Source organism: Chlamydotis macqueenii, chromosome 1, assembly GCF_036417535.1.
Source record: "Chlamydotis macqueenii isolate bChlMac1 chromosome 1, bChlMac1.mat, whole genome shotgun sequence".
NCBI classification, from domain to species: Eukaryota; Metazoa; Chordata; class Aves; order Otidiformes; family Otididae; genus Chlamydotis; species Chlamydotis macqueenii.
In genome coordinates this window covers 88,384,548-88,410,086 of record NC_141556.1, presented here as the reverse complement: position 1 = coordinate 88,410,086, position 25,539 = coordinate 88,384,548, and the positions used below count along the sequence as shown (strand labels likewise).

Genomic DNA, 25,539 nt, shown 5'->3' with positions numbered 1-25,539 from the left:
TGGGGAGATGTCTGAAGTAGTGCTCTGTGCTTTCCACAAATGTAAGCCTTTCTTTTCTGCAGTCCTAGAGTAGCTTTGCATGATTTAATGGATCTTCTCTTCCTACTCAGTGGCTACCTCCTTCTTTTCCCTTATCTTCTTGCTAAAGGCAGATGTGGCCTGAAGGACTGGAAGAACTCCTGCTCTTCCTTACCTTTCATGATCACAAAATTGTCTTAGGGCTTGTCCTGAGCTCCCTGCAGTTTCAGACTTTTAAGCAAATTAGTCTCTTTGTCTAGCAGTATTTGTCACCAAGTGGAGACTTCACAAGTTGTTTCAATTTCTGCTTCAGTGACCTTTTTATTATGCACACCTGGAACAGATTTTGAATCAGATGCTCTATCAGACATCAGAGCTTGGAGAACTAATTTAAGTGTGAGGTGACAAGAGGAAAATTAACTCCATCCTAGCTGAAACCAGGACACCTAGACAGGTAATTTTAAATGTGCTTTTTCATAAGTTATTACAAGAACTAGTTATTGGCTTAAGAGTGTTTTACTCTAAAAAAAAAAAGTGATCTTTCTTGATAACCATGCTCCTTTTTATTAAAAAAAAAAAAGCAGCCACTTGAAATGATGCTATGAAGACTGTTTTTCGGTCTCTTCTGAATGCTGTTTTTGTGCTGGTCAGCAATCAAATGACATTAACCTGCAGAATACATACATGCTTTCATGCTATATGAGGGGTGATGGTAATGAGAAGAACTACAGAAAATACTCTAATTTCAAAATATCAAGTGGATCTTGTATGCTGTTTCTTACCTGACATGATCTGTGTTGTTTTTTGTCCCCTTGCAATTTTCTTCAGATTTTTTTTAATAATGCAGCTTATATAATTAGAGAATCAAAAGCATTTTGTCTAAAGTCAAATAAATTATTTCCCTGTTATTTTGTTATCTTAATTTGTTAGTGAAAGCCAGAGAATTAGCAGCACTAGGTGAGAACTCTGTCTAATGAAAAATCAATCACAGTTGTTAATGGCTGCTGCTGTCTCACTTCTTGAAAAATCATGCTGTCGTGCTTGGGAGATATTTATTTTTTTTTTAGTGTATAGCAAAGTGCTTATTTTAAAGGTTTAGGTGCTTTCTTTGAAACAAAAGGAATTTTATATAGTCTTCTAATGATGCAGTAATTGTGGGGTTTGTCTGTTTCTTTCTCAGTAAGGAAAAAAAAGGGAACTTCTAAACCACAATCACATTCATGAACTACATAAAGATTAACCCTCAAAATGAGAGGTGCTATTAGAGTTGAGGAAAACATTACTTAGCTACTTTTTAGTGACTGGCTACACTATAAAGCTAAGAGTATTTTCACTAATGAGTTTTCAAATTAGTCAAGCTTTATAGGTTGAATACAATACTTTGAATTGCCATCAAACAATTTAGTAGAAATCTGTAGCTAATAGAGTAATTTTACAGGTAATGAACATCCTCTGAGAACCTGCTTTAGGACTGGGTAAATGGTTTTCGTTACCTTCAGTCTGGAGATTATACTGGAATTTTCTGTTAGAAGTCCAGTTTTGAGTACGATAGAAGTCTGACAGCTGAGATAACTGCTATTTTTGAGCCACAGAGTGCCCGAGTCAGTAATTTAGAAAGGTCTACCTGTCTTTTAAATGACATGTTGTTTTAGAAGCCAGGGCAGGGGAGAGAAGGAAGAGACAGTGAAATAATTAACATTGAGAAATCTGTTACTTGGACAGAAATGTTTCCAAAGTATCCTAAAAATTCATCTGGCAGTCTCTCTCCATGCTGCACAATAGCAGAGACACTGATTATACCAGCTAGATGCAGACCATTACTTTTCTGGCAGCCTTCTTGGTTAGGAAGCACACAAGTCTGATTATCTCTGGCAGCCCAAACAGTCCCAGAAGCTCTGGTACTCCTGTGAGTAGCAGCAGCTGCGGTTTACATACTGAAGACTTCATACCTGCCATACCACATCACAGTTCGGTATAATCTTTACGTGAAAAGAAGATGCAAAGAGAAAGTTTGTATTTTCTTTTTCTGATCTGGGGCATTCTCACTGCCCCTGGACTTAATAATGACAATATTGGGAGATCTCTCTTAAGCGGCAGCGGAAGAAGGCCAGGAGATTACTTCATCTTCAGAGACAAGGCGGTCTTCTCATGAAGCAGTTAGTAATTTAGATAAAGATAAAATTAATAAATTTATTTCCCATGAAGAAGTAGAATGCATGCCTTATTTTCTTGAGAAGTGAATACATGAGATACCTCTCAATTTATGATTCTGTACCTTAATGTAAGCGTTATTATTTAGAGAATTGGTTAATTGCCTTACCAACATGAGTGCATGTTAATGGTAGTGAAGTTTAACAATTGATTACTACATTACTAGTTTAATTCTGCACTGGTGGTTGAGGTATTTCTTGTCCTGGGGATATAAATTACCAGTCTGTGAAATCTAGATAAGGGCTATGAAACCAGAAGGCAGTGCTCATTAAGAAAGCTTTCACTGTTTTCTGTCTTTTGCTTGCCTTCTCTTTTTGTTTTTGTGAATGTGAAAGACAACTGTAGAAATCTTGATAGATTTACAGGGAAGATGGCTACTTAAAAGGTTAAACAGAGAAATGTATTAGTGGCATGAAACTGAAGTCTGACAAATTGCCTTAATATTTTTAGCAATATGTGTAATTAGTCTTTGAAACTAATTACCAAGGAAAGTCACTGGGTCTTCATTTCTTGAAATCTTAAACTTTATTGCCTTTCTGGAAGACAGGCTTCTGTTAAACAAACAGTATTGCATTCATTGAGGTAATACAAGAGGTCAGACTAGATATTTTCATGCTCCAGCAACCAAGAAAACTTTTTCTCCATTAACTGTCTGAGAATTGTAGTTCTAAAATTTAATATCTGCTAGAGTAATTTTTTTTTAGTACTTTGTCTAGCACTTTTTTCCCTTCACACAGTTTGTTTTAATGCTAATCCAGCAATTCCGGTATGATTTGTAAAATTTGAGCTGAAAGCAGAAGAGACCTAGTGATGAAAGGATGTTATCATAAGAGCTTTGGTTAGACAATCAGTAATTGAGTACTCATACCCTTTATAATAACATGATACGTTACACAGTGACCTGAAATGAATTCAATGCTAGAAAAAGTGAGAGAATCTTGGCAAATTAAGTATGAATCTGGTTCAAGTTTCATAATCTGTCTTGCAAAAAAAAAAGTCAATACATACCTAAATCAACACAGGACACCTTGACATGCAAAACGCCTTGGTGCAGAGCTTGAAATTTGTGGTATTTGACTCAAACAAGGCTTAAAACAAAGGAGGACCTGCCCTGATTTATGCTTTGTCTCCTGTATTTCTACCAGGCTTTGCCAGTAAAAAAATTACAGTAGCTTTGCTCTTGTTTCATTCATTTGAAGAATTTCTTCTCTTCAGCAGGCTGCGGAGCTATGAAACTGGGTCCAACTGTCCAACTGAGTGTTCTGTATCCAAAGATAATGTCTGTTTCCTGTAACAGGGTTTTAAAGACATTGCAGTGTATTAAAGCTGGTGTCATTGTCCTGGACTCTGTTAGGGAAAGCAGGATACATAATGCATTGATCATCCACAAGTGTGACTGTCTTGAATTTGACATAAATTTAATGTATTATCTGAATTAGATACAAACAATCTCTTCCTAAAATTACAAGGAACGACAACAACAAACAATCTTTTTTTTTTTTTTGTTATGGGATCGTAGAAAACATGTTGAGCAACCAATGCCATCTAACTGTTTGTAGTCAGGGAAATGCAGATATTAGTCTCAGAAAAGTCTTTGGTGTGGTGAGTTTACAGTTGTTATTCTTGACAGGATTGGCATGGGAAATGTTTGTTTATAGGCTAGAGCTAGGGATCCTTCTCCACAGTTGATTGTTTTAAAACACACAAAATTTAAATCAAGCCACAGGAAAAAATGGGGGACTGCATTGGACAGTGAAGGTCTGGTTTAGGAATTAACCCCTCTTATGTGTATAGACCTGAATTCATTGCCAAATCCAAAACTAGAAAAGAATGTTTCACTGTGGGGTACAACAGCATAAGACTTTGTGAGGTTTTCATGTTCTTGTGCAAAAATGAGTATGGATATTGTACACACACTCTACATAATCATAGCTTAACTTGCAGGAAAGTAGCTGTTGTAGACACCTATCAGTTTCAAGTTCTGATGCTGGTCTTTGGCAGAGAGGAGCAGGAAGACCCAGTAAGAATAAACATTTGCCTTTAAACATGGTCAGTTTGATGTCACCCCTTTCAGATGCATTTCGTCTTCTATTTACTTACTAATCAGTTCAGTTTCTCATCCTACAAGTTAGTGTTATGATGTAAAATATGTAATCTATGTGACTTTATCCAAGCTAGGGCCTTACATTTTTAATCACGTATTAGGATGTGAGTATATCATCTTTAAGAGAGATCCATCAGCAAATTTGGTCAAGAAAGCCTGCAAGCATTGGCAGTAGCTTGTTCTAATGTCAATGCTTGTTCTAATTGTCAATGCTTGTTCTAATACATCAGTATTCTCAGAAGACCTTCTTGTACAGCTCCTGCTTTATCTGTACAGATACTGGCATTTCCTTGTGCAAACCTAAACTATGAATCTGTTTACCTACTTTTTGAAGATTCCAAGCCCTTCCAAAGTATAAAAATCACATGAGAAGTCTGTGTTGAAGAGAACTGGAGGATTTATTTTTGTTTAGGGTTTTTTTTCCTTTTTTTTTTTTTCTGGAGTATGTCAGAAAGTAAATTTTGGTTCCACTGCCATTCCTTAATTTTTAAATAGTTTTTGCATTACAAAGTTTTGATTGTCCTATGCCACGTCAGTGACTTTGTTAGGAATGATCTCATTTTTCTGCCTCTTGCAAGCACTGATCAGCTATATCCTTCTTTCCTTGCTATCTTTGTATTTCCCCCTCCCACCTTTTAAACTTTTCCCTCTATCCCAGTGTACTTTTGTGTGTGCGTGTTTCTGTAGTAAACATATATTCCTTTGAAAAGCTGATAGACTCGTGATCTTCAAGTATTAGAAATCTCCTGCTTGTTTTGGTAAGTTAAGCCCCAGAGCAGGGCATGACAATTGAAAGCAGGCAGTCTAATTTCTAGTTCAGAATCACCCCAATGTTTTCCTAGATGGACATCCTGAGCAATATGAGGTGAAATGAAGAGAAATCTCTCTTCCCCTAGACTTTGCTCCATATCAACCTTCTGTATTCATATTTTTATCTACCTTAAAATTAATCTACATGCTAGTTTTCATGCTGAATTTGAAACAGTACTAGGAAAAAATAAAACATTTTTCTCATTTATATTAGGAAATTTGCATTAGTAAAAAAGCAAATCATGAATGTAGAGGTGCAGAAACAGTGTCTATGCAGAGTGCTCTCTACCTTTTAATCTGCTTTTCAAGTCTTGCAGACAATATAGAATTAAAGAAATGCAATTTTTGTGATTATAGTTTGTGAGATGAAGTAGAATAGATATAGCTTTCATGTTACTGAATATTCAGTGATGTTTGTTGTGGTTTAACAAAATGAAAGCTAACAGTACATCTCCATGTTTAATCTCTGAAAGAAGATTTCTTGTTTTTCTAGGCTTTAACTAGTCAGTGGTCACCCTTCCTCAGCCTGCCTACAGTTTATATACTAAAACTTCAATATGGCTGTGCAAGTAATATCTCTAACTTCTCAAAATCAGTGTAGGGAGAAGCTCACATGATTGATGTGTGTACACTATCAAGCTGATTTTCTCCCTGTTTGGCTCCAGGTTTATCTTCTTTTTTTTTTTCACATGCTACATGTAAGATAGATTGCTCTTAGGATTGTGTTTAGACTGTAAAAGCTCCCTAGGTGAAATCTAGCTTAATAACTAATATTAATATGAGGACTACTCCAGTAGGCAATATGGATGGCCTACACGGTGTCTTGCTTCCTCTGCCCAGTTTGTTTCTGGGCAGTCTTCCTCCCTCACATCACACTGCAGAAAGATAAATTAGATAGGTTTAAGGCATTTTTCTAATAATCTTGAGTAGAGACCAGGGCCCCGCTGGTGTTTCATACTGTGCTATGCTGGCTCTGCAGCTGTTACTGTCTGCTTCCTGAAGTAGATAACAAATCTTGTAGATCTTGCCAAAGATTACAGCAGTGGTAAACTGGGGCTGCATTGGTAGTCATCCAGCCTCAGCAGTCTCTGCTAGCTCTCTTCATTCTGTAGGGAGGGATTTGGATTATTGGAAGCCACCACCTCCACTAGCACCATCTTGCTGTCAGTTACCTGGCAGAGCCTCAGCGTGAGAGCTGTGCTTCAGCTATGGCAGTGTTTCAGTTCTCTCAGATTCTGCAAAGGATAATCCTCTTGGAAGGAGGCAGAGCTCTCAGTCTTTTTAATTTGGATTGCCAAAGAAGTGTAAAAGTATTTTTGATCCCTTTTGATTCTTGTCCAACAAGATCTAGAATTGGCCTATTCTGAAATAATACTGTATTAGTATGGTAAGTTCTGAAACAGTCTTTCTTCACTGAAATATGCAGACTTTCAGTAATTGGAAAAACTGTGATCCTGAGAGATTTCTGCAGTGTCCTCTTTTATTCCCAGAAGTAGTCAGTCTTTTCTTAAAGTGTAAATGCTCTTCGGAAGTTATTCAATATTCACCAACTATGCTTTCAAACCTTTACTCATGTTTTAGCCCATGTTAACTAATGTGATTATAAATTTTAATTCAAATGAAACATAAATGCTTAATACAACTGACATCAAACATGAAAGTAGTTTGTATAACACAATCTACAAATGTCTGTTTAAAGTGGCAAAATCATAGTTCATACTCATTTACACCAAAAGGGCTTCCTGAAATACATTTTAACCAGCTGCTGGTTACCTATTTCATGTAAATTGAATGGAAGGGCTGATTAACTGTGGTCTATAGTGTACTGTGTTTCAAAATCTGATAATTATGTGACTTAGGAGGATTATAAGAGTGATGAAACATAGATAACATTTAAGCTGTATCTTGCACTAGAGAGAGTAATGCCTCTTCCATGTAATTTGTTGCTGAAAACTTTTCTTAAAATGAGTTTTACAATATTAGAAGACAAAACTTGAAGATTGACAATCTGATATTTGGAATGCCTGTTAACATAGGCACATTTATACTATCATTTCTATTGAGCTAAACTGAAGGAAAAAAAAACCCACCAGATAGTTAAATTTTCTTCAATTAAATTCTTTTTTTTTTTTCAAATTTTATTTATTCAGACTTGAATAGCTTAATTGCTATTTCTAGTTTTGATTTCTATTGGTAGCAAGTGAGTACTTGTGTGTTTTACATGTCTATTCTTGCTTAATAAATTCTGTCTTAACATCTTTCTTTATGTGACAAAAATAATATATTGATTTGCAAAAGTGCTGAGTATTAATATAGCTTACCTGAAATCTATAGAAATGTAATTTGTCTTTTTTTTTTTTTGGGAAGGAATGAAATTACTGGCTAATTTAACATATTGAACCTCCTTTTAATAAGTTTTTGAATGTGAAATATTTTCTGTGTTGTACCAGAAACCTCCTAGAATCATCCAGTACTAAATAGATAATAGAGCTGATGCAGTTGATGAATTTGAAGAATTGCTCATAAACTGACTAATAAGCTGTGAGCAGTTTCCTGTTAAGTAATAAAATTATTTAATATTTTAGGCAGCACTGCTCTGCCTAAAAAGAATGGGGTGTATGACCTCATGTTGTAGTTTAGCCCTGATCGGGACCAGACCACGCAGTCTGTCTGTCTCTCACTTCTCTCGCCCTCCTAGGGAGTAGAGAGAGATAATATGAGAAAAAGGCTTGAAGTTTGAGATAAGGACAGGGAGAGATCCTTAAAGTTACCGTTAACAGACAAAACACAGGCGAAACAGACTCAACTTGGGGAAAACTATTTGTTTATTATTAAAACCAAAGCAGGATAATGAGAAAGAGAACAAGATAACCTCCCCCCATCCCTCCCTCCCTCTTCCCAGGCTTAACACCATCTCTGCCACCTTCCCCCCCCCGAGTGGCACAGGGGGGAAGAGGGAATGGGGGTTATGGTCAGCTCATCAGTTGTTGCTTTATGCCGCTGCTTTGTCACAGGGGGAGGAACTCCTCACATTCCTCCCCTGCTCCAGTGTGGGGTCCTTCCCATGGTGGGACCATGGTAAACTGCTCCAATGTGGGTCATCTCTTCCATGGGGTGCAGTCCCTCCAGAACAGCTGCCCCAGCATGGGCCGTCCATGGGCCACAGCCTCCTTCGGGTATCCACCTGCCCCAGCGTGGGGCCCTCCCTGGGCTGCAGGTGGATCTCTGTTCCTCCGTGGTCCTCCATGGGCTGCAGGGGGACAACCTGCTCCACCATGGGCTGCACCACGGGCTGCAGGGGAGTTCTGGCCAGGAGCAACTTTACTCCTCCCCCTCCTTCTTCACTGACCTTGGCATCTGCAGCCGTTCCTCTCACAAGAAATTCTTCACAACAGGCTGGCAGATGCCTCTCAGGATCTTTTTACATCTCATTCACATCTCATCTCCACTTCTTGCAGCCGGGCTGGGCTGAGTCGGGCCCAGTCAGCTGCCCCACAGGAGGCCAGAGGGTGAGGCCTGCAAGGCCCGCAAGGCTTGCGCCTCCCCCTCTCTGCCCTCGTTCAGCTGCTTCACATCTATCTTTTTTTTTTTCTTTTTTTTCCCCTTCTTAAATACATTATCGCAGGGAACTTTCTGCTACCAATTGTCTTGGCCCTGGCCAGCAACGGGTCTGCCCTAGGCCTGGCTGAGTCCACTGGACAAAGGGGAACAGCTTCTAGCAGTCTCTTACAGAAGCTTCCACCATAGCCCCCCCTCACTAGATAAAAACCAAGACACCTCAGCATCTGTATTATCTTATAGTTGGATAAACAGTGAAATGTCTGAATAAAAGTCAAAGTCAGTATTTCTTTTGACATATTGATGTTATAGAGCAAATTTCTTGGAACAATGGAAACGTTAAAACAATCAAGGGAATTAATCTCTAAACCACTCTACCACATACAAAGCCTGAGTCAAGATCAGGTACTGTCTTTTTCAATGTATTAGTGCAATTTTTTTCTGACTACAATGCCCTTGCCTAATATATCACTGTAAGGATACACATGATTATACTTGGATTTCTCATTAAACAAGTGTTCTGTGGTGTTATGCATGGATATTTTCTGACATATTACTGAATAAGACTGAAAATGTATCATCATCATCATCAAACAGTCCACTTTTACTTCATTGCCTCAGAGTTACATTTATACAGTATACCTTGCTGCTTATTCCAGTATAATCAGACAACTTAGCAGAATTATGATTTGATTTATAAAGTTGAGTTCTTACAGTAAATACGTGAATCAGAATACAGGCTCTACTAACAATCTGTTATTGGAGATTTAGCTCACTTTCATAACTGATTAACTGTCTTGATAGCTAGTGATCTGGAGGTCTTCAGAGACTAAATTTCTTAAAATTATTTCTGTGAATTCTTTTGGTTGATTTACTAGACTCTTTGTGTAATAGTGAATTTAACTTTGAAAGAAAACAGGTTGATTACAGAAAGCATTTCCTTTGTGCTTAAAGTACTTCGTCTTGAGCGCCTTGTTAAGATGCTCATAATTTTGCAGAGAAGTATGGAATTATCTCACTGTTTCAGTGGAAAATTTTCATTCTTTGTTTCAGGTCTATGTTAATTTGTTGATACGCCTAAGCAAAGTAGGTTTGGGGGGATCTTGGCACCTGATAAGAGTGAAATCGGGGACATTCTTACTGCAGGACTGAGCACATGTTGAGTAGTCATATACGTGCTCATGATTGGCTCTGCTTTGACCAAATTGGGAGTAAGACAACAGTGTGCACAGCAGAGCTCATCTTAAAACTCCATAAAACACACAGAAATGGGATGTGGGACTTATTGCTGTGAAATAGCTGGCATGAAGAATTATTCAGAATTAATCAGGACAACTGTTAATTATTCTAACATCACTGAACAAATAAGTTTTTCTTCCTGGAATCTGTATTGGCCAAAATTGATAGTGAAACACTTTCAGATAAGAAAGGAGCATTATTTAATAATCTGTTCTCATCTCCGAGAGACTACAGATTTGGCCATAGGACTTTCATCACCTTATTCCTAGTCCAGTGGTTGTGTCTGGAAGTAGCATTTGGGAAAACATGCAGTCTTGTGTTAAAGATTTTCAGTAATGACTAATTGCTGTCTGTGTTTAAAAGAGAAAGTGCAATGTATATTCTCAAGCTCTGTCATGACATGGATGAAGGATTAATGTTATATAACTTTTCCATAGCAACTGCAGGAGGAATTAATATCTGGGAAAATGTCTTTTTATGTTTAGATACATTTAGTTTGACAGATCTTTGATCTTTTTAAAAAAAGACTTAGGTGATCACTTTTCATTCTATCTTCTGTTGTCACTAGTAGTTCTTCATAACTGGTAACCACGAAGAAAAACAGCACCTTGTGATCACTGTTGCAAATTGCTAAAAGTTCAACAACCACTTAAAGAAACCTGTGCTGTAGGAAAATACGAGAGGTCTTAAGTTTTTATCTTATGTAGAGCTTATATAGGTAGTCTTCCATTTTTTGCTTAAAGAGCACAAACAAAACTTTCTAAAACCTTCTCTAAATCTATTGTCAACAAATTCAGTGGTACAGGGATAACGCAAATACTAACACAACATTTGTGCTGAACTTAAATGCAGTGGTTTTTACTACAAAATCATGGTAGATGGTTGCATTTATTATCAGTGACTGCACATGTGATAACCCGCATGTGTTATGTGTGTTCTGGGTCCACACATATACGTGGAGTAAATACTGTGTTAAACATTAATAGCTGAAGGGTGAGAAAAAATAAATTAAAATGGCTGAATTAAAGCAACCTGTATGATTTCTTTTGTGAGAGAGAGTATGTTCGACTACCATCTGTGCCCAGTGCATACAGATGGCCAGGTAGAATTTGCATAGTTCTCTTAAAAGGCAGTAAATTGAATAAAATGCAGTTGTGTTATCAGTTTTTTTAATCTATGTTTCTATAAGTTGTTGGGCAGGCTGTTATGTTAAAGTGACTTTCTGGCTTTAGGATATTCCGAAGCACACAGCTCTCATTTGCAGCTCAATTTAGTTTTCCATAACCTGCAGTGCACATTAGGACAAGAGTATTATTTTCTCCCAGCTTGTTATCACTGTAGCTTTTTACCACATGTGTTTGGAAACAAGCTGTACAGATACGCTCCTCCTTCTATTTCCATGTTTGTCATGCCTTTGACTAAACTTGCATCTGCATTTGTAAATTTCTCCAAAACAGCTCCTGTGAATATAATCAATATTTTTCAATCCTGCAGATTTCACTTTTCACTTGTTACTGCCTCTCTTGTTTTTATCTCTGTGTGCCAATGAGCTTGCTGAGGTTTATGATTACCTGGAAAAAAAAAAGGAAGCCCACTGTAAATGCAGACTCTTAATGTTTGTTACTACTGCAAGAAGTACAACCTCAAAATATGGAGCTTTCAGGGTGGTTGCCTGGCAATACGGAGCTTTTGCAGACAAGTAACTAAATGGCTCTTTTTTTGGAGGTGAATTTAGAGCTCGGTTGTTTATGTTAGTTATTATATGTGTGTGTGTATATATGCATACACAAATGGAAATTGAAAATTATTGATACTCCACAAATGAAATATGAAATTCTTCACCTACATGTTATTTGTGCAACATTGATAATCATTACTTCTGAGTATCTGCTTTTCACAGTTTGCTATTTCAGGTTTAGGTTGATTGAGTTCAGTCACATGGTGATTGTATTTGTATTCTACTTCTGAAACAGATTATTCCCAAAATGATAATGATTTTGGAAGGTAGTCTCACAAAGGGATGAAAATATAGCCTTAAGTGTTGGTAACACTTGTGGTATCTGTAGATATTCTGGGAAATAAAATAGCTTCTAAATTCATAGGAATCAAAAAATTGTGAATAGTGTTGATATGAATCTGCATTTTACTTTAATAAATAGTCATATTTAACAGCATTCATTCAGCTGTCCAACTGTAGTGTGTGTATATATATATAGACTTGCCATTAAACTAAAAGCTATCTGTTAGTGCTTTAATCTGGAAGAAATCAAAGTTGCAGAAAGCAAATTTTTCAGCCTGTATATGGGTATTTAACTGTTGTAAATGGGTATTTAACTGTTCCTGAGATTCTCTTACATGATTTGCATGCATGAACAGAGAAATCTATGTCAAGAAAAATAAACAAGATAAAGGTCATTGTAGAACAAAAGCTCATGCATATTGGTGCCAAAAAAAAAGTTTGTCTTTTAGCATCCTAAGAGGGCAGACAAGTGCAGCAGTATTTCATGTTTTCACAGTGGAGGGAGAAAAAAAGAGCTCTTTGTTTAAACAACTGGATGAACTCAAGACATAATGAAACTCATTGTAAAACTAAATTCTTCTGCTTAAAACAAAAAACCAGAGTTATTGTTTAATGAAGAAGTGTCCAGCAGATAGAAGACCATAAAGCTGGCATTAGGCTGCATGTCCTTGTTAAGGAATTCAGTGAGATCAACTACATATAGTTAACAGAATGAAATTTGGTAGGGAGGTGCTTATTTTTTGCAAAGCAATGGAGAAGTCTCAAAAAACATAAACAATATGATTTCCTGATTTGCTAAGGTAATCGAGGTGTGTCACACATATTAAAAAACACATATAATAAAACATATTAAAGGAATAATCAAATGCCCTATATGTTTTTACATTGTATTAAAGAAACTGTTACCAAGATGATGTGTGGCTCTAGTTTTGATACTTGAAAGAAGTTGAGAACAAATTCTAAAACATAGAAAAAACTGTGAGGACTATTAAGAGCTACAAAAACTGCTGTTTGACATGAGAATAAAGGAGCTCAGGCTTTTTTTAAATTTTTATTTTTGCAGAAGATGGATAAAATACAGCTTGATCACAGTTTGAAAGTAGGAAATTTTTGCTAATAGAGAGTTATTTAGTTTAGCATAGAAAGGCATAAATGAGACCCAAAGGCCTGAAAATGAAGCTAAATGTATTGATTCTTCATATAACATGATATTCTTAATAGTGAGGATAACTAAACACTGCAGCAATATACTTCAGAAATCATGGATTGTCTGCTATTTGAAATGTTTAAAGGAAGATAAAATATCTCATAGAGGAAAAAAACCCTCAATTTGAAGCCAAGTTGAAGTACAAACCCTAGGACAGTGGCAGTTATTTGTAGCAGAATATGCACTGAAAGACAGAAGATTAATGTATGTGAGACAGAAATTCCATGAAGGAGCTGTAGAACTAGATATTCCAGGAACTAAAAGTATCTGTGTTCAGAACTGCAAATATAGCTGATGGGTATGATGTTTTTATAATTGTTCTTTTTTGACAAAATCCGTCAGATAAAACTGACTAATCTTCTGACTGTTTTAGTTAGTTAGTGGTGTGGTTGAATCCTTTGACCATTCTATTTACTATTTAGTTAAATACATCGGTGCTTTTTAAATGGATAAATCACTCAACTTAGCAGAATAGGTCTTGTGGAAGAAAAAACTGTCCTATATTCAAGTTACATGCTAAATCAATTTTACAGTTGGTTTATATAATGGAGTAACACCAGCCCACAAGCATCTGCTCTTAGGGTGCTGGAAATTCCTACTCGAACATGTACCAGTCAGTGTAGATCAGATGACAGGACTCCTTCAAGCAGCAAGGCTACTTCTGCAGCACCCCACAATTCCCAAATATTTTAAACAAGAGGCTGTACATTGGGGTTGTCAATTTCTGTGTGTCTTTTAATAAAATAGTGGATGTGAGACCGTGGTTTCTGCTTAATAATTATAACCCCTTGCTTCAGTGTTAATTTCTGTACATAGATTGGTTTTAGTCATGGAAGAAGTTAGTTAAGTAGTCAAAAAAAAAGTTAGAGTTGCTCATTTACATAGCTTGGTGTCGTTTTCTTCTACAGAAGAGTTTTGGTTTTGAAAAAGGTGCCATATGTAATTTAACAGTTTTTACTTGATAGGGAGTATTTGTTAGCTGCTTGACATGCCTTGGCAGGAGGTCCTTTATGATACCATGTCTTCTGTGCCTATGCCTTGTAAGGAGGAATGAATCAGACTGCAGTCCTTGTACTGCAAAAAGATTTAATCTGATAACACTTGGGTCTGACGCTATTAAAGAATCTTCTTAATGAAGAAAAATGTCTTATTTCTGGATGTTCTGGTCCTCAGAAGTTAAATACCTGCTCCAGGTAACAGTGATCTCAAGTCCAGTAATCAGTTCTGAAGTATCTGCACTTTTGTGCAGATGTTGTGTTCACAGTGAACACAAAAGACTTGAAAAGTCCTTGGATTCCATTAGTGCTAACCTCTGAGAAGAATGAGACATCAGATCTGTATGTGTCATACATTAAAAAACGAGTCATGGAATAAGAAAGTTGTGGGATGCTGTGGAAAGTTCAGTCATAGATCATGCTTATGAGAAGCTTTGCCCATTGATACCTCTCGTATGTATGTAATTATTCACTGGCGGCTTTGGTTTCCTATAAAACAAATCCACATATGTATGTGCTCTGATGTCAGGCATTCAAGATGCAGCGAGTGTGAATATGACATGAAGAAATCACATAAATACTAACTGATCATTATACAAGTAAACAAAAGGATATGGAGATATAATCTGAATTCAGTTGGAATATTGGGAACTGGAAATTTTCTTTGACTTGTGGTGGAATGGCCCAAGAAATGAGAGTATAAATTCTTTGTTAATAATGCTTTATGCTGTCATGGAAGACTGCATCTTGGGAGCTGAATTCAAGTATTTAAAATCAGGCATCCCAACAACTGATGGGGTTTTTTCCCAAAATAATTATAAGCTTTGTAATAACAGAATGTTGAAATACTCTCTGAAAAACTGTTGCAGACAAGTGAATACAAGAGCAAACTATCCTATTTCACACATACAGATCTCAAAACCAGGATTAAATGCTGTTTTCAGAAACAACATTTCGGTTAGAATGTTATTACTGTCACACTTTTGTGCTTGATGCACATAATTCTGATTCTGCTTGTTTCACTCTGGATCCGAACAGACATCCAGACTTAGTTTTCATCTTTTTCCCTTTTATGTTTGAATTAGGATAGTCTGACATGTCTGTGAAAGCCTCTGGGAGATCTAATGTTCTGATAGGAGAGAGAAGATAGTGACTGGTTTTTATCCTTGAAACCCATGATGTCTACTTAGAGATATTCAGATGTATCTGTATTAGTCCTCCCTTTTAATATCTTCAGAGATATTCCACTCTCCCTGATAGCAGAGTCATTATTTAATAAAAAAGCAAAAGAAAGAATAAATTCAGTCCAAAGCCTGTACTATAGCTACTTCTGCTGTATGTCCTGGTAGCGTACACTGGTATGAAAAGGTCTGATGAGATGAGGTTGTACTCTTCCATGCTTGGCAGCAAAGCACAGAATTTGCAGAAGATGGGCTAACGTGCCAAGAACATGTGCCAAGTTATCATAGCTCTTCAGCTCTTTCTGCTGGAAGGACCTCACCACAGCTTCCAGAATGTTTGAAAACCACCATCAGTCAATGATAATGCTGCTATTTAAGCATCAGTCCTTACTTCAGGGCAATTGGCCAGACTGAAGCAGATGGCACAATTTCTCTCGTTTTAGTAATTTATGAAGTATTTCAGGGTGAACACTTATGCAAATGAATGTGAATTATTGGTGAATGCTTTGTTTGTTTGGGATATGCCGAATGAAATAATCTACTTTGTTAAGATGTTTCCTAGAAAGCTGATTTAGCATGATACTGATGCTGAAGGGTGACAGCCACTTAATCAGGGCAATACTAGTCTAATTTGCGTTAAGGACAAAATCATTAGCTAGAGTCATGCGTTTACACTGAATATAAAGCTTAAGTAAAAGGGAAAACACTTACCTGTTAAAACTTCTGCTCAGTTTGAAATCCCCAGTGGGTGGGTTGGTTGATTGGTTGGTTTTGGCACTTGTCTTCCTCCCTCTCACCTTACAAGTAGTGGGGAACAATATTAAGAAAAAGAGTGCTACAGAGCAGTCATTCTAAATGGACCAAAGGATTACCATCAACCCTTAAAATGTATCCCAGACTACCGTATATCTTTATTGTCCATTTTAACTGGATTATTTAAATGATGCACAGTTTTTTATCATTTTATCAGTTGTAGAATAGAATCATAGAATGGTTTGGGTTGGAAGGGACCTTCAAAGGTCATTTAGTCCAACCTTCCTGCAAGGAGCAGGGACATGATCTAGTTGAAGATGTCCCTGCTCCTTGCAGGGGTGTTGGACTGAATGACCTTTGAAGGTCCCTTTAACAGCTGTGATTATATTCAGGACTACAGTTTGGAAACAAGTGGCAAATAGAGTTACTTAGGTTTTTTTTCTTTACCTTGCTGTCCTGTAATGTAGTTATGATGTTTTATGCATGGCTTTTCATCTGTAGATACCAGTACGCTGAGATCCCTGTCAAAGGAGATACTGTATTCTTTTGTAAAACCCTATCTCCAGCTTACAAATAGGGAAATGAAGGTGAAAGGAAGAAAAGATACTTTTTTTTTTTTTCCCCTCAAGGTTATCCAGTAGACCAGTTGGCAAAGTCAGGTCTCTTAAAGGTCAGTGGTTTCCATTAAACTGCTTGTTTAACAATTGGAAAAGTAATTACTTAGTAGTTTAAAGTTTTAACCCTCAGTTTGCTAATCTATGGACTTTACTTCCCTGAGGCCAATTTTAGAACAGTTTACTGCAAGTCTCTTCACCTGTGAAAGGGGAAGTAAAGATTCTGACATGTGCCTGCAGTATAGGTGGACAGTTGACATTTTCATTCAGGATTGTACAATATGCTAATATGATCATATATAACAAGCAGGTACGGCTTTATGTTGTAATGTCTTGTTTCTGATTATAATCTTGATGTTTTAAATACCTATAGAGGTGTTTCATCTGTTTCATACAACATGGTTGTTAGTAATATATTACATATTCCTCTCTTTTGTTTTACTTTTTATTTTCAGTGATTTTCTGGAACAGCAGTTCCTTGTTAAACTCTCTGACTCAGATGGGGAAGGCCATCATCTGAGTTAGGGAGATGGCAGTTCAGCATGCAGAGAAAAAGATCTAAAGAGGACAGATAGAAAGCTACATTCGTGATATATCTGGACAACAAGATATTGATGCAAAGCAACGTGTCGATGTTGATTCCAAGTGAACTAGCTGGGTTGCCAGAAGCCGTGTAACTGTGGTTTCACTCAGACTGGAGATTGGACTAGGGACTGTAGTTCATAGCTAGACTTGGGTAACTCTGCATGGCACCGCATTGTGCTTGTATTGATGAGACAGAGAGCAATAGTTACATGTAAGCTTTTATGTAAGTGTGAAATGACTCACTCTAAAAAGCATTTTCTTTGATTTAAAAAAGAAAGCCTGCTACAGAACTGCATTACTGACCTTAGTCCTAAATTATTAATTTTATAATGTCTTAATAAGTACCAAAATCTGATACATTAATGTGTTATATGAACCAATAATCTTTTAAAAGAAATTTAAGATGCATCCTGCTGAATTTTTCTCTTAATTCATGTACTTTATTTCACAGGAAAAAAAAAACAGGCAAGAACACATCACTCATAATTGTACGTGTTTCAGCCTGATGATGTTGGTACTTTAATTAGAACAGTGGAAAGTCAGCATGAATTCTTCTGTTTTACAGAAAGCAAGAAGAATTGAGGTTAATTAAAGGTTAATTAGAGTCTAATTGGTAGTTCTTTTTTTTTTTTTTTCTTTTTCCCTCTTTACTTCTGGTGATAACAGGAATGTTAGAATCCTTGACTTTGATGGCAACAGATTGGGTAGGCCTGGTGTTGATTGCTACTGCCAACATGAAAGTGGTGCTGCAGTCCTGCAGCTCCAGTTCTTAATCAATGAGGTAAGGACATATTTACTCAGATTCTTCTATATAAATTTAGTTAAATAAGTAAATTTGTGTATTGTAATTGAGTGATAGAAATTTTCACATTGGCAAATTGTGACAACAAGTGGCTTACATCCAGAGACATTCACCATACGGCCTTTTAGAAGGCTATTTATGGGACTGCACTCAGGGAAAAATATTACCTTCATATACATCAGTATAAAGTACTGAAAAAAAAGGCCGTCAATGTATGAATGTGTGCAGGTAGATGTAAAATCCATTAAATTACTAAATATGGTGCACAGCTCTGTTTCAAATAGAAATTAATAAATAAGCTAAGTCTTTCTGTGGAAAGATATTGATGGTTGTTGACTGAAAGCTCAATAGTTGGGGATATGCTACTACTTGAAGCAAGGAAAAGCAGTTGTAGAGGTCATCAATCAAACCAGCATGCTTAGTTTTTGTAAATGGTTTGTTGAAATCAAGTTGAGGGAACATGAAGCAACAGTGACAGATTACAGCTCGCTCTGTGCAGAAGATCTCTGGAGATTATAATAGGCAAGAAGACTTTCTGGAGCATGTACATCTGTGTTATTTTTTCTAGAACCTCGTAACTTGGCCAAATTAAAACTAGTCATAGTTCAGTTTTAATTAATTTTCTCCCATGATATAAGGAAAAACTTTTGACAATTTCAAGTCCTATTTCTAAGCATTAAGATCTTGGAGCTTCTTGAGGAATGAGTCTTAGTTCTGTGGCTTTTTTAAACCTTTTCTTTTTTTTTTTTCCTACACCTTTTTGGAGAAAATACTGGAACCACAGAAACTGAGGGGGGAGAAATGAAACTTTAGAAACAATTATTTAGAGGAAGGCAGGGATGAAAATAGGAGGCCAAGGTTTGAATCAGTGTTCTTTCTTTTCATTAAGTGAACAGCAGAAGGAAGAATTAATTTGATTTCTGTGCTGGAGATTCTCTCTGACATTGGTCCAAACTCTTTGGGAGATGAGAATTAAAGCATGGATTATACTGTATTAGAGAAGCCTCACTTCATAAATTTCATTTGCATGTGTCAACATTGAAAAGAACAGTTGCTAGGATTAGGAAGGAGATCCTAGATGCTGAGAGAAGTTTATCCATCATTCATAGTTGGTATGAACTGATCTTTCAGTTCTTTTCACCCTTCCTCAAAATAAAGCATTGCCTTGTGTTTGGACAATATCTAGTTCCTCTTTGCTGTGGTAATACACAGGGATAGATCCTTTGTACTAAAGCTGATCTGAGGTGTAAATGTAGTAAACCACTGCAGCAGCAGTAGAGAGCTTTCTCTGCAGTCCATAGTCTCATGACATCACTGTTCCATGGTGAGGAGAAAGATATAGTAGGAGGAGGGTAGAAGATAGAGGTGGGTAGGCAGATAGAGGTCTGGACCTTGGAAGATGTCCGTTTTTGGGGCACCAGAAGCAGAATCAGTCTTCAGAGTATTTCTGTTCTGTGATAAAGACTCCTTTTTGTCTACATCTCTTAGTTCTTCCTAGGTCCTCTCCCCCTGCTACCTGTCCCTTCTTTATTATCTGCATCTTCTTTCCACAGTTCCAGTTTTGAACTTCATGTTGATATGACTACTAGACTGCGCTTGGCACTATCACTTGTGTGTATGTGTGTGCACTAATCCTTGGAAATATGTGAGAGTTCACATATATAACCTTGGTACAAAGCTTTAATTTGCATTTTTAAATTGATGGAGTTTTAATTTAACTTTGGCTGATCTTGTACTAATTTAAAATATTGACATTTGCTACATCAATTCAAACTTGCTGTTATTTATCATAGAATATCTTTTTTTTTTCTAGAAGAAAGCAACCATTTTTCATAAACTGTGTCCATTTCTACGGGTAGATTTTTAACAATGAGAATCACTTCAGAATAAGACAATCTGCAGAAAAGTGATATGTTGTGCTGTATTTTGTGTCTACTTTAGGGTGCTTTGGTCAGTGCAAGTGCAGATGATGCACTTCATTTGTGGAATCTCCGACAGAAACGACCAGCTATCCTACATTCTCTGAAATTTAACAGAGAAAGGTAAGACTATATGACACACACACAAAAAAATCTCATTAGAAAAGAAAAGCTTACTTTCTGAATTTCTAATAATATATGCTTAATAGTTTGCCTTTTTAAAGGGAGGTATAGTTTTGCCTTGAAATTTTTTCTTCCATTGTTTGAATCTTGTTTCCACAGAACAAAAACTTAACTTTCTGCAGCCTTCTCAGAACTAGAAAAGAATTTGTCTGCTTTTTGTCAAAATGTTTTTCATTTTACCTTCTCTTTGCATGAACCAGTGTGAAGAGTAGTGTGTTTGTTTTTCTTAAGACCAGACACAAGCACTGTGATCCTTTAGGCTGATCTGTTGTTCAGTACTAACTGGTGTAGCTCAGGTGGCTGTATTAGGGAAATAATTCTTTTCTCTAACCTGAAAGGGTTTTATTTTTGTGAAATACTGCAAGTTTAGCAGAAATCAATTGTAAATTTGGGAAGCTATGGTAAACATCACATGAATCAGAAATTGTTTTACTAAATTTCACTTTAGCAGTACCAAATTGTAGGAGTCCCTGCTGAAAATAGATTAAATGAGTGGCTGTAGTTTTCAAACTCAAATAGAAGCTGAGCACTTTAATCTGTATGTAGTCAGACAAGTAAAACATGCTACAATATTATCGCACTTGAATGCTACACTTTTATTAATATTAAGAAAAAGTTCCGTGTTTCTATTAAGGAATTAGGTCAGTAGTAGAAGAACAAGGTTCATGGTATAAATGCAGTAGATGTTTTTTTGTGAGTCCTTGAGCAATACAGTTATTATGTACTTCATCTTTAGGATGGATTTTTTTTTAAATTTGAAAACATCATCTCTATTACTGCCCCCTCCTCAACTGGATAGAGGGGTTATGGGAGAGATCACACACCATCATGGGCAAAAAAGACTTGATTTGGGGAAATTAGTTCAATTTGTTAGCAATCAAATCAGAGTAGGATAATGAGAAATAAAACCAAATTTTAAAAAGTATAAAAGGGAGCTTCCTTTTTTTTCTGAATATGTTTTTTGTGTTAGAGCACAGAAGTTATGAATTACGTGATGCTCAGAGAAACAGCAAATAATGGTTGCCTTAGCTATAAGGTATTCACGGCAAAATGGATGAAAGAGGAATTTGTGAGGATGATAAAGCAATAAGATCAAAATTTATTTTCTTCAAGAAATTCAAAGGTCTGTCTTCCAAAAATTAATGTAATCTTCACCGTTGGAACAGTTAAAAAAAAAAAATAATAATCCTTTCCTATCCGCTTCCAGGAGGAGGTAAGATTTACACTGAAGAGAGAAAGATTCTTTCTTTTGTTTTGTTTTAAGTTTGTGACTCTCAATGAATGAGCTCATTTTGATGTTTCTTAAATGAGGAGAAATATTTGCTGACAGATAATAGGTTTTAAAATACTGATGCATATTTTCAGAAAAGTTAGGTATTGAAAAAGGCCATACAAGGAAGTGTTTAGACAAAGGCTAGTTCTTACAATAACATAATTTATAAATTAATTTTGGTGTAGATTTAGACAGCTTTTAGAACCAAACACATAATTATTCAGGTGCAGTTTACCTATGAAAATGGAACATGTTGCTATTTTAGATTTTCCTATTTCTATGTCTCTCTTGGGGATTTATAAAAATGGTAAATTTATTCATACAATATATTTGTCTCCTTGATATCTTGTTTGATTTAGATTTTTTTTTCTAACAATTGGCAGATTTACTTCATGATGTGGTCTAATATAATGAACTTTTACTTAGTATTCTAGTATTTTATCTGCTTGTGATGAGGAAGATCATTGTATTAGTCCAGATTCTTGATTAATTTGACTTCAACTAATTCACTTTCATGTAGAATCAGTTTATTGTGATTTTTTTAAAACATTTGATGCATGAACAATACAGCTGTTAGATTCTGTTAGATGAATGAATGTGACTTAAGTCTTTGGCTATTACTAGTGCACCAGTCTTCATATTGTTGAACTGCTTAATTTGCATTTTCTCCTGTTTCTTGACAGTTAAGATTGCAGGATAATGGACTAAAATCTGCTTTTAGTAGTGTTTATGTATATGTATATGCAACTACATGAGTCAAATTTCCCCAAGTGTATACATACATACATTCCCTCTCACAAAAGTCAAAAACATGTTTGTTATTTTCTTCGGGTGTTGGTAACAACATAGATGTAGAGAGCAAAGAACTCTTATTTATAGATTTGCAGCACACTGGTTATCTTTCCCTTATCAGGTAGCACTCAGTATTAAGACACTGAACGGCTTATGAATAATAGTTCACTAACGAAATGCACTTTGTAGCCATTAAGTCATAGTTAGCAACCTCTCCAGATTTATTTTTTCTTCTTCTGACCTATTGTTAAACTAATTTGCCTTTTTGTGAGGGATTTTATATGGTATGTTCTTGGTGACAAACTATCTCCTAGAATATTGTAGCACTGCTCAAATAATTCCAGGATATGCTGATGCAATGGTAACAATATTGACTTGTCTCTGATAATTCACTGCTCCTATACTAAGTGTCTCTTTGGAACAAGCGTACAAGGAACATTAAAGAAGACGACATAAGGGCAAACTGATATTTTTGTTCTACAGTGTAATGCCTAGGACTTTTTAGCAAATTATGTTTTTGCCTTGTATAAAAATATAACATCATCATCTTAAATTTCTGTTTTCCCAATTAGAATGTAATACAATGCATTAAGAACCTTCAAGAAAATATAAATGTAAGCAATGTGTTTCAGTGCTCGACTGCATACCAAGAGCTCTAATGATAACGTGGTTACTTGCTTGACAGCGGCATATGGTTGGTAATACATGATTTGTTGTTCCATTTACAAATAGGAAACACAGGTAAAAAGTTTTTAACATCTGGAAACGCTCCATACAAATCTCTTCAGTACTTTTGAAGGATGACATTATGGTGATGTTCCTTATGTTATTCCCTCCTTTTCCTTCTTTCATGTCATAGGAGATGGCAGATTCATCTTTAGTAAACATTTTAGGCAAATTAAATAACTCAGCAACTGAAATGAGACACTTTCTGTCTGCTGCAAAGAACATTAGGATTAAGCTAAACCACTAAAGACTATTATAGGCCTTAATTTTTTTAAATATAGTCGTAGCAGACTTCAGCAAATACAGCTTTAAATATACAACAGTTTACATAGTTTTCGTGCTTAAGATTAGTGCAACTGGGATGGGAAAAAGCAGCAAAGATTATGGTGTGACATTTGGGTCCTTTAGGCCTGTGTGCATTAGCTGCACAAACAAACATGGTTCATCTGTTATTTTGAAGCTGAGCTGGTTCAGTTGTGTTGACTTGACAATGGGGGATAGCCCTTCTCTTTTTCTTCTTTTAGCCAGTGCTGACTGGCATGTTAGAAGTGAGCTGACAACACTGCAATAGTTTACCCACTGACTTATACTCAGCACACATGAACACAGTGTACAAGTTCAGCTGGGGCTTTAGGTCCAGCTGCATGCACTAGGCACCGATGCCATAACAGTACTATAAGTGCCCTTCTGCAGGGGAATCACCAGGCGACAAAATCTGTATAACTGGCTTTGGGGTTCTGATCTATAACACTTTCTTCAGTGTTAAGGGTATGCTAGCACAGAGGAAGAGGAGACTTTTAAATAAGTGACCTTTAGAGCAACGATCTTACTGTTAATGTATCTTACTGTTAATTAGAAACTTGACTTTTTGTTGTGGTTTAGCCCTAGTCACGACAATTTCTTGCTCAGCCTCCTCCTCCCGAGCAGGATGGGGAAGAGAATTGGGAAGAAAGGAAATCTCATGGGTTGAGATGAAGACAGTTTACTAGAATAGCAAAGGAAAATGAAAAAAAATAACAAAATATAAGGACACTAAAATATACAAAATTAACAATGCACAATTTCTCGCTACCTGAAGTACCGGTGACCAATACAGCCTGTCCCGAGCAGCCATCGAAACAAAACTGAGCAACAAGCAAAGGAGTGAGAGGCAGCGAGAGAGGGATGCCCACGCCCCTGCCCAATCAACCCCAACTTGTATACGGAGCACGACATTTATGGCATGGAATACTCTCTTTGTCCAGTTTGGGTCAACTGTACTGGCTATACAACTCCCAGCTTCCTGCATCTGCACATCAGTGAAACCTGGAAAGCTGACAGTGTCAGTGGTCTCATTAGCAAAAACACCTAATATCAGTGTTTTTATCAACATTCTTCACATGCCAAATCCAAAACACACTGGCTGCTGAGAAGAAATTTAACTCCATCCTTGTCAAAACCAGGACACTGACGTCTGAGATTTTGCAGTATTTGCACAAGGTGTTTGAGGGTGTTACTGCAATGCTTGGAAGCAAAGAGAAACAACAGATATTTTTGGATCTGGTGACTTTAGTGTGTCAGTCTATATTCTTTCCTGAAAACAACTGTATCTTGGTCTATCTGTCTTGCTAGATCTTCGCAGGATTTGTTAAAAGTTTACCTCGTAAAAATGACAGCAAGAGGCTATTCAGTGAATACTGGTGACTGGCTGTGCGTTCTCAGCAGTACCTGTATCTGTTTACTTGTGTAGTAGGGACTTGTGAGTTACTAAACTTAGATTATCTGTCTCATTGGCTATTCAAGGAACTGAATTCCTGGGATAGCTTTTGCCTGCTCATAAACAAGCCTCCTGGTTAATATTGTATAACTGCAAACTCTGTAATGTTTATGTACTTTCAAATTAGTCAGAGGGCTGTTATCAAGCATGAAAGTAGTTAATAGGCTCGGTGCAGTTGCACAGCCACGCTGTAGCACAAAACAAATTCTGATTACATGGTGTGGTGCTGCATTTAGCTGTTCAAAAGAACCACAGAATTCAAATACAAAGCAATGTTTCACCATACAATCCTGTCTTCCTTTTACAATGAGAGACAGTCTGTGGAAAGGATTTAAACTTTCTCAGGCTGAGGAAAGCAAAAGAAGCCATTCTATTGATTAGCATTCACTTCCACATCTTGTAGAAGTTTTTACAAAACGTCCTTGTGCAAATTTTGTTGTTGTTGTTGTCTTACAAAGTGTGTATTGCCAAGTGTGAAGACAGCACACACCTCAAGCACATAAGAGAAATAACAAATGTGTGTGGCATGGTCTTGCATCAGTGTTTGTCAGTTTTGAAAGAATGATGCTCTGGGATTTCAATAATCAATTAATGTTGTTTGCATGCAATTATTGAACTTGGAAAGATTCCTGAAGCTCATAAAGAACATCCCTGATCTGTAGGCCTATGCCTGAGTACTGCACGGCAGGAAAGTGAACTTTGTCAAATGTCACTTTGGAAACATAAAAAACTATACAAAGTTTCTCCACTGAGACAGATTGAAATCATGTTCATACTTACCACACACCTCTAC

General features: G+C 36.6%; 1 protein-coding gene across 2 annotated transcripts in view; it reads left to right on the top strand.

Annotated features, from left to right (window-relative positions):
• The window catches only part of STXBP5L (syntaxin binding protein 5L), a 202,723-nt gene that overhangs the window by 58,729 nt on the left and 118,455 nt on the right, over positions 1-25,539 (top strand). For both annotated transcript variants that reach the window (XM_086760830.1, XM_086760821.1), the window contains exons 3-4: positions 17,995-18,076; positions 20,039-20,139. In XM_086760830.1, the coding sequence (XP_086616956.1) occupies positions 17,995-18,076; positions 20,039-20,139 (183 nt within the window). The remainder of the gene's footprint in view (positions 1-17,994; positions 18,077-20,038; positions 20,140-25,539) is intronic.